At 43.4% G+C, this 15,772-nt stretch overlaps 1 protein-coding gene across 1 annotated transcript in view; it reads right to left on the bottom strand.

The window, feature by feature from the left end:
• Positions 1-5,467: 5,467 nt before the first annotated feature.
• Positions 5,468-15,772, bottom strand: part of CPNE8 (copine 8) — a 108,739-nt gene continuing 98,434 nt past the window's right edge. The window contains exon 20 of the mRNA XM_017811583.1: positions 5,468-6,310. Coding sequence (XP_017667072.1) covers positions 6,269-6,310 — 42 coding nt within the window. The 3' untranslated portion in view covers positions 5,468-6,268. The remainder of the gene's footprint in view (positions 6,311-15,772) is intronic.

Genomic DNA, 15,772 nt, shown 5'->3' on the forward strand with positions numbered 1-15,772 from the left:
CAAGTGAATTTGGGCTGCCAGAAGGTGTAAGGAGCTTTGTACAACTCTCCTGTGCTCACCAGACTTTCTCAGGAACACATCCAATGTTTTAGGCATATTTTTCCATTTCCAAGTTATTGATAAAGATATGGAATAGCACTAGCCTAGGCACTATTCATCTGGGAGGCCATGAACCATGCGTACCTCAAGCTGCAGAGAGGAGATGGTGGCTTTTGAGGATCTGGACGGTCAGGATTATGTTTCAATTAACAAGTGAGACAGTGACAGAGCAGGTGCTGCATCTACATGTGCACATCTCTTTCTATGCTGGGAAAGTTGCTGTGCCCATCTCAGAAGTGTGCTTCTGCCAGGGTGGAGAGCAGAAACTGTTGCAGGACATGCATGCTCCAAAGTTGGAAAGTCCAAAAAAGAAAAATGGGCTGAGCGTTGCCATTCTTCTTCAACTTGTAGAGCAAAATGTGCAGGTGACAGTGAAAGTGTTCCATAGCAGAGACTGGTCTGGGTAGTCCTTACTGTAAAAGTCAGTATGGGATTGTCCAGTCAGTCTCAGCTGAGTGTCCAGTGAGACCCAGGATGGCTGCTGGCTCTGACACTGTCTGCAACTCTCTGCTTCTGCCTAGGGCTTTCTGATACCAGCACTCACCTGGCCTGTCCTTCTAGAACTCAGCAAGAAGTGACAAAATCACCATATGACACATATTGTCAGGTGGGGATTTGGGATGGAGGCTGCTTCAGCACCACATGAATGAGTGAGCCTCCCATGTCAGAGCGTGTTTCTTAGTTTAGATGTAACAGGCTACAGTTCCTCCAGATGTTTATCCCTGAGCCTCTGTGCTCACTAGAAAACCATTTGCTTTACTGCTGGTTCTTCGATGCCCTCCTGTGACTTTCAGCGGGTGACTGACGGCACCACGGGGGCACGAGTGGGTAAGGAGGAGTTGTGTTATGAAGGGAAACATTTACACAGCGTGAGCAGACAAGCAACATAAATTGCTTTATAAACATCACTGCTGGTGCTAAGCTACAGAGCTTGGCCCACATGTCATGCTTGTATCACAGACGTATTGCCCAAATGATTTTGGAATCAAGGTCTTTGAATGTGTCTCACCTCAATCAATGCACATTAGGGACTAAAAATTCACTCATGTTATTACTAAATTCTGTTAATTTTAGTAATGGGTCTTAGTACCGAGGTCCCACTTGCTAGCCACTGAAGCAAGAGGTGATGATTTTCTTTTCAAAGTGAAAGGATGTGGTAGGACTCCTAAATAAACCTCCTCAATCACTACTAGAAGTGGGACCATGACAGTGGTCAGATGTTCACCGTTACATTGGTTTATGATAACAACAGTCTCTGCCTGTTGTTATCTTGCTGCACTTTCAGACAGGTTAATAGCAAACCTACAGAGTAAGCCTTGGAGAGAAAGAAATGACATTTTATTATTGTTATTAATTATTTTCATTATGATAGCTTCTAGCAGTGGAGGCACAGAATGGGTCCCTGCTGGGGAAAGCACTCTGCAGGCACAGTGGAAAGGCAATCCCTGCTCCAAGCAGAGTAAACATTAAGCAAAAAGATTATGAGAGCAGAGACTAGGTCTCAGTGTCATAAAGCTCTTATTTCTTTCTGCAAGAGTGAAAACATGAAAATCAAAGATTATTGCCTGACAGATGTTTCCATAAAGCAATAAAACAAGCAGGGAGAAAAGCAGTCTTGCATGAAGACAATAATTTCCCTTTGGATGTTCAACTGCTGCTTCACTGGGAAGTTTTCCATGTCCTGCTCCATCCCCCTGAATAGTACCATTCTTTGTGAGCAATTTCTTGAAGCCAATGAGGGAAAGCCATGAGACAAGAAAACCTCTCCACAACACACCTCTTCAACCCTGTGCATTCTCTGCAACCTCCTCTGCCTCTTGTGGGGGAACTGCTCACAAGGGACTGTTTCAATACTCAACAAAAATAACTTCCCCATGTTCTCTGCAAAGCCATGTGTCAAAACTACTCCAGGTATTTTATTAATGGCACAGTGCCCATGTGCAGTGTAATGTTGGGTCCAAAACAAGCTCTTAGCCTCTCCATACCAGCAACAACACTTATATAAGGGTGAGTAATGCCCTAAACAGTTAAAGCTCTCTGGTGCTATTTTCTGCTCAATACCAGTACATGTGAGCTAGGGTCTGGTTTTGGAGTTGAAACTGCTTATTTCATCCCCCAGCATTTCTGTGGCCAGTAGGGAAAAGGCAGTAATGCAAATTTCTCTTTTGTGGTATAAACTGAGGAAAGCTTCATTTAGTAATGTCCATGTATTATTGAAACATTTATCACTTTGCTCTTTCTCAGAACTGGTTCTCATCAATTTATCATGTGCCTTACATTTTGCCACCTACATTTTCTTACTTTTGGTAGATCTTTTAAATGCAACCTGAAAAGTTAAAATACCAATCGCAAGCTACTTTACATGTCCCTGGGTGTTTGAATGACTCTGCTGATCAGGATTGGGAAAATCGTATCTGAAAACCCCAATCCCTCTCTTCTGATGGTGCTGATCCCAATTCCATCACCCTCCCTCTCCACCAGGACACCCAGCCACAGATCAGGCACTGAAATAAGACCTGAGGGATGTGGAAAGAAAACAGTTTTGGGTATCTCCCTCTGTCTCCTCTGACCACCTTGGCAGCCAGGCAGTAGACAGCACTGTCTGGGGCACATGAGGTTTGGAGCCAGCCAGCATCTGACTGCATGGTTGTGGTGAATAACTGCAGCAGTGGGACCTCCTGCCTGGATAGGGGGTTGAGATGTTTGGCAAGTGCTGCGAGCTGCTCCTCTGGCTCTGATATCGGAGTCTGGATGGTCTGAAAAAGCCTGACTGGACCCTGACCAGAAGAAGCTCCTCAGCCACCCTCCTTCACCCCCTGTGGTTAACCAGCTGCTTCCAGATACCATGAGGGCAGTGAACACCTAGAAAGTCAGTGAGGAAGGATGGTGTTTCTCCCTGCCCCTCAATGAGCACTGATACGGGGCAGTGGAGCCCTCTTCCAGTGCTGGCATGGGGACAGCTGGGGTGTGGCATACTTCTCATGTCCATCACCCCAATGGGTCTCACTCTGCACCAAATTCCAGATTTGAAGATTTAAGAGCTGCTACCCCCCATCAGGAAGGAGTTGTTTCTTTACAATGTATGTTTTATTTATAGATTAACATTAGCATTTGCAAGAGGATGACTTGGGCTCTGAGTTATCACTTCCTATTAACCTGAAATTATTGTGTCTGAAATTCATGAGGAAACCTAGTGAGCAAAAGGTATAAGAAAAATGTTCCTCTCCTTCCTTGAAACACAGAGAATAAACAACCTCTTCCCTTTGGAGAACTGTGCACAGAAATGTCAAACAAAAGTGTCGGCAACTGTCTTTTAAACAAGCATTATCCATTTTCCACCTCGTATATGTACAGCTCTTAATATATATTGCATAACATGTACATTATCAGATTCCTATTTGCCATTAATAAATTATTTATATTGCACAAAAGGGCAGATCCTGCAGTGCTCTGTTGTGCTTTACTGCCCTTTGTCCTATGAAAGTGTTTCCCTCCAGCAACAACACAGCAGCCTTGGGGTTTTGTTTGAACAGGCTTTGAGAGATCTGAGCAAAAAAATAAGTACCCTTTCAGCTACACAGTGCTGGGCATGGGGATGAGAGAGGCTGAATGGCTCCTTTGCCCCACTGCTGTAGGACCAGCCCCATTCCCATCCTCAACAGTGGAGTTCCGTAGTGGCTTGCAGGTTGCTTGGGCCGTAGGGCAAGGTTCATCATGCCAAGTTTAGACACTTACAATTTAGACATCTTCTTAATCTGACTGCCAAGGTCCCTCCTTCATCCTGCCTGGGTGAAGCTGCCCCACACAGAGATGGTTGAACAGTTAATAAACAGACGGGCTGAGCTGCTCTCCCATCTTTCTCAGTGATAACAGGGAGAACTCCACTGACTAGCTCATGAGATAATGTTTAACTTCTTTTTAGGTGTATAATTGATCCAGCATGAAGCTTAGGCTGTGAGGAGGATGGCAGTCCTCATACCTCCAGGGTAGACCCTGCAACCTGTAATTTCACAGAAGGCCCCTTGCTGCCCCTGAGCCCAGATACTGGGGCAAGGCAAAGGAAAGAAGCTTACTCTCATCTTTTAAACGCTACATCTGAAACGCAATATTTTTAGTACCTCATTTTCAAGCATTCTTCCTCTTCATTCAGCCAAATCAGGAATAATCACTTGCATTTATATAGCAACTTTTAGGCAGAAGTCTAAAGTGCTTTACAGATCCAAGATGGCTCTTTACATTGCTTTTTATTTAATCCTCCTTATGCTCTGGATAGGGACAAGCTGGTATCAATCAATTCTTTCTGCGCTTATGAACTTTCATGATCTCTGACTGACAACTTTAATAATCATCTTTATGAAGCCTAGGCAGCATCCAGAACAGCACCTAAATGGTCCCCAGGAGCTGTAATTAAAATTAAGCCGCCCATGGGTTGCTTTGATTACAACAGGGCAGGCCAGCTTAACCTTCAATTTATGCTGACTTGAAAGATGGCTCATACGGAGAACCTGTTTGCCAGACATAGATTTGAATTAATTATGCTGATTCTCTGGTTTTATTTTACTATTTGATTAGGCTTACAAATGAAATCACAGTCCCATCCTTCACAGGGGCTTTGGTGTGAATGCCAAGTCCCAGCAGCCCACTGTGGGGTACCTGTGGGCTTTCTATCTGTTCTCCAGCATAAGGGACGTGTTTGGGCCTCTGTGGGAGGTGGTGGCCAGTCACACACCCACTGCTGAGCTATTGCTGGCAGCAAACATAAAGCTCCTAATTTGATCTCAGAACTGATGGACTGCAAATGTGTACTCAGCATGAACAACCCTGGCAAAGCCCAGCTCAGCCTGATCCACTCATTCCTCCTGCTTCTTACAAACTGAGCAGGTTTTCAGACATTCCTTGTCTTTCAGCTGCATAGAATAGGCTGTTTATTAGCAGCAACAGTATCTGAAAAAATAATCAGAAAATATGATTTCTTAGATAAGGTTATTTTCTAACTTCTGTGTACCACAATACAGCTTCACATAGGGTATTTTGCGTAAGTTAAACCAGGTGTCTCACATGTTGTGTAGCTTGAAAAGCCAGACCTGAAACGTGGTGGATGCATTTCAGCAAGGCTATAATTTTGTTATAGTCACTTTCCGAAAATGTCAAAACAGAGATATGAAACCTCCCCATCAACAAATTTACCAAACCCACAGGTATCAGTCGAGTAGCATGTAGCATTGCTTTTTATGAAACTTCTTGAGTTAACTTAATAATTGTATTTTTCTTTCATTTTCTGCGGAGGTCAATAACTACAACGATGCCAGTGGAGGCAGAAAACTGGAATGCTTTATTGGACTCACAAGTTCATATTTAAAGGGTTTAGGATCTACATATTCAACACGGGGTTGTAACTATTACAATTAATTACAAATGGGGGGGAGGGGGGTTCAGGGAATGACATAAGGGAAAAACCCAGGTTAACAAACTTGGGGTCTTACACATTCATCAAAGGGGAAACACTATTTTATCTTGGGGGAATTACAAGGGTAAAAAGGTATTCAGGTTTGCAGAATGCACAGGATCCGGGGAACACAAAGGGAGAGATAGAACACAAAAATGTTTTCTGCACAAGTTTGATGAGATCAGGGTATGGTCTCTCTGGCTTGGGCAGGGCATGTGATAACATCATGCAAGGAGTCTTTTCACATTCTGCTGGAGAAGGCAGGAAGAATCCACAGGGATGAGGTCAAAGAAAAAGGGATTTTCCCAGCTTCTGTAGCCCATGACTTTTTGCAAAGACCACTCAAATATCTCTCTGCAGATATTATATTTTGGAATCCAACAATTTTCTTTTCTAAAAGCCTGTATCATCACCAACTGAACTACAGTCTCCCTTATACAGTATTGCTTTCCCACAGCTTGGCAAAGTACATGGAGTTAGGGTATTTCTTCAAATGCCTGGTTGTCCTCTGTGCCATGGTTTAGCCCCAGCTGACAATTCAGTCCCATGCTGCTACTCACTCACTCCTCCACAGTGGCATGGAGGAGAGAATCAGAAGGGTAGAAGTGAGAAAACTTGTGGGTTGAGATAAAGACAGTTCAATGGGTAAAGGAAAGCTGAACGCACAAGCAAAGCAAAACAAGGAATTAATTCACCACTTCCCATGGGCAGGAAGACATTCAGTCATTTCCAGGAAAGTGGGGCTCCATCATGCATAGCAGTGACCTGGAAAGACAAACACCATCATTCTGACTGCTCTCCTCCTCTTCCTTCTTCTTCCTCCAGCTTTATATGCCAAGCATGACACCATATGATCTGGAATATCCCCTGGGTCAGTTGGGGTCAGCTGTCCTGGCTGTGTCCCCTCCTTGTGCACCCCCAGACTCCTCACTGGTGGGGTAAGGGGCAGAAAAGGCCTTGACTGTGTAAATTCAGCAGTAGCTAAAACATCCCTGAATTGTCAGCACTGTTTCCAGCACAACTGCACAATATACCAGCTATTGTGAAAAAATTAGCTATACTCCAGCCAAAGCAACCACACTGACAAAATATTATCCTTTTACAGCAGCAAAGACATTCCATGTACTTTTTCTGCACCTGTGGTAGACCTAGACTGTGTTTTTCATAGGCATCTTTTAACACAGTACAGATAAAATAAAGCTACTATGCTCTTTTATCGGTAAGCACGGCACAAAACAGGCTTGAAGTCTCTTGCTGCTTCTCATTAGTTCATGAACAGATGTGTGGGTTGAGATCAGAAAATACCAGACTGGAGTGACTGCCAGTGCCCAAGACCATGTGTATGTTGTTCCTATCGCTGTTGATCCCTGGGATACTGCTGTCCCCAGCTGTCTAACTGGCTTGCCAGGGACTGGCTTGCCAGGGCAAAGCAGGTACTTTGCACCTCTTTGTGAGGCAGTATTCAGGTGTCCTGACTTGAGGAACCAGAGGAGAAATTCTCATCTCTCCTTGCATCTGCAAAGTGGCAGCTGTCAGAGATGGATCCCTCTTGAGGGTAAGGGCATCCTGTGAGCATCCCACAGCACCAGCCCAAGCTCTACAGTACTCTTGTAGAGGATAGGAAGTATTGGCCAGGTCCCAGCTTATTCTTTGCATGCAATTTTTAAAGTTTCCCCTTAAACTAAAGGCTTTTTAAAATAGTGCTCTTGCAAGTTGAGGTGGTTGATCTGATAATTCCTGCTGCTCTCCTGCTGAACTGAGGATGTCCTTATAGAAAATTACTTCCCATCTTTTGTAAGGTTTTTGGTACAGCACCCAAGCAGCTTCTTCAAGCACAGCCTTAAAATGTCTTCTGCAAAGACAGCAGAACATTGAGTGCTTTGGTACGAAGGCTTTGGAGAGTTTAAGCCTAAAATTCCTCTTTCCTGTCAACTTCAGGCACTCAACTCTTGCAGCGAGAGCCACAGGGCTGCAGTTGGAGTACATCTTACTCTGAAAAGAGAATCAGGACTTTGCCAGGTATTTGGATTATCCTGTACTGTGTTCCCAATATTTTAGGAAGGCTTTATATATGGGGCCTGAGCTTTATTTCTTCATTTCCACAGATTATTAAACTGTCAGTTTTCATATTGCTGGTGAAATCCTATTAAAAAGTTTCAAATTATCATTACAAATTGAATCTTCTCCCATGTGTCTCATGTACTGTGAATTAAAGCCAGAAGGATTGGTATAGTAATTAGTCCTTGAAATAATTTTATCTGCAGTGCTTTGATGCCTTTTAATATTTGGTGAGTTAATGACAGAGCTCTTCCTAGCAGCTTTTCTGTCTCTGCATTTTTGTGATGCCATTTGAAATGGGAATTGGTTTAACTGGGAAAGGCCTGGGTGCAATCATCTGCAGTAGGTGAGGAATGCCTTTGGATGATGACTATGAAGATAAGGAAAGGAGAAGGGCCAGGCTTTGCCTTGCTTTCAGAGACCCTTGCAACCTGCCAAGCCTGCCTTCCCTATGCCCTTCAACAGCAAGGGAGGAGCCCAGATCTTGCCTTTGCCTTACATCTACATGACCTCCCAAAGATGTTTCTCAGTGACTGGGTACAATCCTGCATCTTCTGGGACCATGTTACCTGCGTATGTCACCTTTCTGCTAAGTTCTGACCTATGTCAGCCTGGACCATGTCTCATTTCCAGGGCAGCTTCTCAAAAACATCCCCTTCGGTGCTGACTTGACCTGTAGAAATCTCAGCCACAAAATCAGGCCTAGTCAATTAACAACAAATTTCAAAGAAAGGCTTAAACAAGCAAGGCTGTGAAGGGAGGAGGAGAAGGAAGAACCACAGCTACACAAATTTTGGAAGCATGAATTATCCCCAGTGACAAACCTATCATTAGTAGCTAGCTGCTAGTGTTTCTGGAGGTAGACAGACTCTGGAGGTGATGGCTCAGGGAGGGTGGGAAACTGGTTTAGAAGCTTCACAGGCATGATGGTTGGAAAGCCCTTCTGGAGGCATCCAGGCCATCCTTGAGGACAAGTGGGACAAAGCACAGTCAGGCCCATCAATCTTCCATCTACCCGAATCTTGAAGATCTCCATAGATGGGGTTTCCACAGCCCCCATGGGAGCCTCTCCATCACTAATCTGATGAAGAGTGCAGCCTTACCATGGGTGACATGCCAGGCAGCAAGGCTTGGTGTGTCCTCTCCCACCAGCACCACTTCTGCCACTGCCATGGGGGATTTTGCTCCTCTGCTTTGAATACAGAGAGTTGGGTTTGATTGCTAAAGCTGTTCTGCACTGCTACTGGGAGGCAGTGCTCTTGGAGGCTCAGCTCTTGGAGATGGTACAGGGATACTGCCTTTTTTCCCCCTGGATGTTGGGAGAAGGTAAGGCTGCAGTTGTTACCATTAAGGATGTGAATATATCTTTGCACAGGTAGGTTAAGTTTTAGTTTACCTCCTGCTGTGTCAGTGAAATGTTAGGAAGATAAAGTGCATTATGAAGCACCACATAGAGCCCAGGTAGATGGGAGAGGTCAGTTAATAGTTCAAGTCCATTTGAAATCTTTTAAGTTTCATTTTATAATTCAAATTAATATGATCATTTTCATGGCTGCTTGTATTATGCTATTGCTTTCTTCCTAAAGTTCTTTCAGCATCATCAGTGTGCAGTTGATAGGCTGCTGTTAACTGCTAAGGGACAGATTATTATGTGTAATGGCCCTTAGACAAAGAAAGCGGGAGAACCAAACCAAACAGAATTAAGTCAATTGGCTTCAAGAAACAGATTTCGGTACCCAAAGAAAGATAATAAATAATAGTTCATGGAAAAACACTTCAAAACGCTAAATAGTTCAGGAGAATTGTCAGTTCCTTGTGCCAAATGATGTTATGATACAATTCTACCAGCATGTAGTCACACGGCAAATTGTAGCAGGAGACCAATGTGGATTATTTCAGCTCTTCAGTAAACTCATACAAAAAATAAGTACAGAGAAAATGGGCATGAGGTCAAGTGAGCAAGGACGAATATCAAAGGACAGCATGTGCTGGAAGGGAGAAAATAAAATTCAAGAGAAAAAGAAATAAAGAATAGCAAACCCCACAATCTGTGGAGTCATTACTGGAAAGAGAAATATCAGAGGACACATTGGTTCACTACTCACTGCAGAAGAAAAGCTAATGGCAAGCGGTACCGAGGAGACAGAATGCCTTTTTTGAGAGTTTTCACAAGAGGCTCCAGTAGTGATCAAACAGCTAATGTAACAAAGGGGAAATGATACAAATTCAGGCTAAAAGGAAAGAACAGGAAAGTGAAAGATGTTAGAAAGTACAGCAATACATAAAATATTTTCGAATTATTGGAGCCTGATGGAATTTGAAAGTTGGATACTCTCCAAGGATAATTCGAGAACTGCATATACAATTTCAGAGTAGAAGTGAGGAACCAAGAAACTCCATAAAAGAAAATTGTATCTCTCACTAAGAAAAGACAGAAGAAGGCTCTAGTAAAATGCACACCATTTGACTTATTTCTGAGTCCCAGAAGAAGCACTGAAACAAACAAACATCCTATTTTTAAATGCTTCAAATATATAAAATATACAAGTAATAGCCCCTGTAAATTTGTCATACACTAATTGTGTGTATTGGTGTGTTTGATACCATCTTACATGGGGTTTTCAGTAGTGAGCTAGATGGATAACACCTAGAAAATGCTGAGAGTGAGTACAGTCCTTCTGGTCAAAGGGAAGGAATTTGAAAGGGCCAGTGGAACTTGACAAATCAACAAATGGTTACAGGACTGGTGCCACAGGCAGGGGTTTGGCTACTTAGACAGTGGTCCAGCTTTGAGAAACTTGGACTACTGGGAGCTGATGGTGCCTGAAGGGCAGTACAAAAGAATTCCAGCCACTCCAGCCAGTGAGTTGCCTTAATTTGGGGCCCAACTTAACTACCTCTTTGCAAATCCACCCACCAAGGGGGATAAACAAGCAGAGTTAGAGGTGGATGCCTGCAGGGTTGTGATCTTATTGGCATCGTGGAAATGTCATGGAATGGCTCCTGTGGTTGGAGTGTTGTAATGGAAGCATACAGGCTCCTTAGGAAGAACAGGCAGGAGAGATGAGGGGAGGGTGTTACCCTCTATGTCAATGACCATCTGTCTGGGCAGATAGGGATGTTCTCACACTCAAAAGTCCTGATCTTCATGGGGGACTTCAACCACCCTGATATCTGTAGGAAGGACAACACAGCAATGTATATCCAGAAGGTTCCTGGATCTCTTCTCCTTTTCCAAATTATAGAGTAGCCAACAAGGAGAGCTGCTATGCTGGACCTTGTTCTAGCCAACAGAGAGGCTGGTGAAGCACATGAAGCTCAAGGGCAGCCTGGGCTGTAGTGACCATGAAGTGGAAGAGTTTGAGATCCTTGGGACAATGAAGAGGGTGCACAGCAAGCTCAATACCCTGGACTTCAGCAGAGTAGATTTGGCCTGTTCAGGAATCTGTTTGGTAGAGTGTCAGGGGATAAAGCCCTGGAGAAAAGAGGGATACAGGAAAGATGGTTAATATTCAAGAATTTACTCCGGACACCTCTCCTGCCATGTGGAGTGGGTATTACCAAGATATCAGCAAGTGCTTGTGGCAGCTCTTTGATTTCTTCCACTGCTGATGTGGAAACAACTTCAAAGGGTCCAGGCCAGTTCCCTGTTTGTACTCCCTCAGCACCTGCATCCACGGGTACTCCAGGAGGGATCCCTCTGCCCTGATCTCAGCTGTGGCAGCTCTCCCACTCCCTACCCCAGCAGTACTTCTATTTGGTGTGGGGACCAGCATGATCGTGGTTGCAGGTAACCTGACCAGTTTTGTTCCTGGAGACACTAAAGAAGTAGACAAACAAAATATAACCAGTCCAATGTGGATGTAGGTGAGAATGAGACAAAAGCTGTTGCAGGGCATATAGGAATTAATTCAGGTAATTGTCAAACACCATCAGTAAAATTATGGAGGTAAAAATGGTTTACATGCATCCTGCATAACAGGTCTTAACAATTTGGCCTTTTCTTCCTGGTTCATTTTTAAGAGACATACAAGGAATTTTAATCCTAGCTAGAGTACTGAACAGTGTCCTTCAATTGATTTTAATTGTCATAAACACTGTCAATGTTTTCCAAGTTTCAGTACTCAGATGCAGTGAGCAAAGCCTGCTCCAGAAAAACTCAGAAAATCAGACTGAACAATGTAAAAATTAATTCATGATTGCTGTCAAGGAACTTGGATATAATAAAGGAGGAAGAAAGTGTTTCTTGTAAACCTAATATTAAAACATTGTTCCTTTCTGTTCTTCTGCAAAGAACATTTTAATGGGACTCTGGAGGTGAAAAATGCATTAAAAACAATTATCTTTGTAATTGCTATCTTGCTTCTCTTGACCTCAGAACACACAATCTTGCACTCACTGTTGGGGAATTATTCCTGCAGATGCCTATGTAAATGGGGTCAAATATGTGAGACATTTAAGATTAGTGGATAATAGGAAAGTAGAGTGATCAGAGGCTACAGGTACCTTTTAACTTGTAGAGGAATTGTGCAGAGGTTTGAGCTCCCAGCATTTCTCACCCCATCACTCTAAGCACTCACACAATCACTGTGTCTCTGGCACTGAACAGCCAATATTGAGGCTATCTGATTGCAGCTGTACTCTGAACTGCTTCCAAACACTGCATTATTTACAACTGCAATTGAGCGCACACAAGCAACTGAGTCTGGTTCCCACCTACTGGTACCTGGCACTCAGCCCAAAAAAACCTGACAATGGCCTTTGTGTTAGATGATGAACCTCGCCACAGATTTGCTGTGCAAGCTGCCAATTTCCAATGGGAGATATATTAAAACAACAAAGACAAAAGCTTAATCCCACCCTTTTAAATATGACTAGGTTAATGTTTGTGGCAATTGGTTACTGAATTAGGATTCAGAATTCATTCTTCAAACTGTGCTGTTGGAGAAGGTCTCCCCAGTACCCTTATGGAAATCATCCAGTTGAGTTAAATGAAAGCTGGTAGCAGGACTTCTTGGAAACCTAACCCTTTTCTGCTTTTGCACTGAAAAGTAGGGAAGTATCATCATATTTCTTTTATTTCAGTTCTTCTGGCAGGATGGCTCTCAATGATGCTCAGCCACCTCAGCACTGATGGCTGCATCCCTGTTGCCTTGCCAGCTGCAGCAAGGTGAGGGAGAGCCAATGCTTGTGCAACTGCTCTGTGCACCCTGAACGTGTAAGGGCAGATATGGCTCTGGTTCTGCCCACTCAGCTGGAGCTGTCACAGCATCACTGACACACCTGACACAAAGTGTCATGGGGCTGGAGGTACCTGAGGACAGTTCAGTACCACATGGCTGTTGGAAGGATGCAAATGCTCAGATGCTCTGACCTAGAAGTTGCCATGAGCTATCCCTATCACAGCTGCTATTTTTAATCATTTTAACCATTGCAAAGAATTCAACGAGAGGGGCTAAGGTACTCATTAGCTGTCCCTGGCCCATGGTGCTCAGCTGGAGAATCTGATGATGAAAAGCCTTTTTTTTCCCAGTATAAAAATGGGTGTCAGGCACCAAGCTGCCATAAGCGGCCCAGGGAATCTCTTCCCACACCTTTTGCATAAGACAAATAGTGTTTCTAGATCTTTTTGACTGCAAGGCAAGTCTGGAGAGTACTCTGAAAAATATACCACTCTCCCCCTTAATTTGCAGAGACCCAGAAGCACCAGCTTGCGGCATATCCACCAGCCTGGGAAAGTGTCTACCACATTTACCTGAATGGAACACTAAATGTCATGTCTGGCCACGTCACAAGGAGCTGACCTGAGAAGGCTGGAGAGGGTGTCCTGGTTCTTTCTTGGAGGTAAGAGTATTAAGCTATACCTAATGTGCTGGGACAGACGGGACTGAATGCCCTGGAGAGAATTAAAGCCCATCACAAACAGGGAATCAGGGACCATACAGGGAAAGAGGGACTCTTGGACTCTACTTTTGACTTAAACTGAGAGGAGATGACTGAAAACAGCATGTGAGTCAGGGTTTATCTATAGGTATGACAGCTACCTGCAAGTAGCTCTATACTAGTAAGTGTGTCAGCTTGACATGATGCAGTTACAGGAATCTCCTCTTCCATGTAGACAAGAGAAACTGCAAAGGAAATGATCTGCCTCTACAAGATAAACTTGTAAGAATCTCTTTACAGGAATTGAGTGTAGACTCTAGAGGAAAACTCCTGCTGGCTCCTCCTCAGAAGGAGAAATGACCTGACCTCCCAGCAATGCCTGTGCTGCCTCCAGCTGAATCTCTAGCTCCCAGGCAGAAGAGAATTAGATGGCCAAAGTTACAATTCGTGGGTCATGTTGGCAGTGAAGCTGCTCTTGGATGGTGTCAACTGAGTTTGCCAGAGATACAAAATGTGTATTTAAGATCAGTGGGTACTAGCAGGTTTATTGGGTTGGTCTCACTCCTGAGAGCTTTAAGGATATATTATTTTATTTCTGGTTGCACTTTCAATGCCTCTTGCTTCCGGAAATGGTTTTTCTTTCTCTCTGCCTGGCAGTGTATTAGTCAGAATCCTTTTGAGAGGCTCCTTTATACATTGAAATTGGTTTTAGAAGCAGGCACCTTGCCAGTTATTTTTCTCCCATTTTCTTGGGAAAGGATCAGACATTCATTGTCCTTGTATTTGTAACCATGGCAAAATATCTTACTTTATCTTTTCTGGTGCTTATGTGGTAACACTGCTGTTTTCTCCTGGAAGTATGTCAAGTTGCATCCCCATGCTTTTAAGTCTATTAACATTTTCACAGGTACTTTTCCTACAGATATATTGGAGTTGAACTACACAATCTTCTCAGCAGATTTTGGGCATTGTGTTTTGCAATGACATAAGTTCTGTGCTTACATGATCAAGGCTGGAGATCAGTGATTTTTCTTGGTGGATTTAAGAGAGAAAGGAGGAATAATATTCTCCTGCCCAAGAAATGTGAATACCTCCAAGCAACGCTAAATCCCTGGGGCCTATCTGCTGCAGAGAAACACACTGTATTTTCTCCAGAGATGTGCCAATCAAAAAGGAGAACTTTTTGGTGCTGAAAAATAACAGCAAAGTATAGAAAAATAGGAAAGTATAGGTATGTGGAAATTATGTGAAAGAATAAAGTATTGTATGAGGAAAACAAAGACTGTAAGAAGAAGTGTAAATATTCTTGATGTATTATCAGGCAGTGAGGACTAAAAGAAAATATATTGGAGGAGTATTGCAAACTACTGCCTCCTGTATTAAACAATTATCTTCTATTAAGATCTTCAACACAGCAAATTTTCTTGCTTAAGCTTGTGACCCCACTCAATTTCAATGGATTAAACACAACTAAATCAGTTTAGGACATCTTTAAAGATGACCTGAAAGGGAAAGAAGCCATACCAGTTCTGCTTCATTACCAAGTAAGCACCCTTTTCTTAACATCACACAGGAGGGTATAATACTTCCTGTTGGCTTTTTATTTTTGGTTTTTCTTTGTTCTTTGGGAATTTCTAATTGATTTTCACAGGGCATTTTTGTACTTTTAGGTGTGTACATTTATAATCAGATCATACAAGTAATTTCTCTGTGAGACTGGAGAGCAAATGTGTTGGTAATACAAAGAAAGTGACATTTGAGCAACTGAGAGAGGTAGAAGCTTTTAGTTAAACTATTTTAAAAGGTTTGACTGTTTTCAGGGTTTACTACCTCCAGCTTCCCACAGTGCTGTTTGTATCAGCAACGGTGTGGCCAGCAGGACAAGCACAGGGATCATTCACCTGTGCTCGGCACTGGTGAGGATGCACCTCGAATCCTGTGCTCTGTTTTGGGCCCCTCACTACAAGACGTTGAGGTGCTGAAGCATGTCTGGAGAAGGGCAATGGAGCTGACGAAGGGACTGAAGCACAAGTCTGACTAGGAGCAGCTGAGGCTGGTGTTTAGCCTGGAGACAAGGGGGCTCAGGGGAGACCTTACCACTCTCTACAACTAGCCAGGTGGGTGTTGGTGTCTTCTCTCGGGTAACAAGTAATAGGACAAGAGGAAATGGTCCTAAGTTGTGCCACGGGAGTTTTAGATAGAACATTAGGAAAAATATCTTCACTGAAAGGATTATCAAGTGCTGGAACAGGCTGCCCAAGGAAGTGGTGGAGTCACCATACCTGG

Source organism: Lepidothrix coronata, unplaced genomic scaffold, assembly GCF_001604755.1.
Source record: "Lepidothrix coronata isolate B3197 unplaced genomic scaffold, Lepidothrix_coronata-1.0 Scaffold32, whole genome shotgun sequence".
NCBI classification, from domain to species: Eukaryota; Metazoa; Chordata; class Aves; order Passeriformes; family Pipridae; genus Lepidothrix; species Lepidothrix coronata.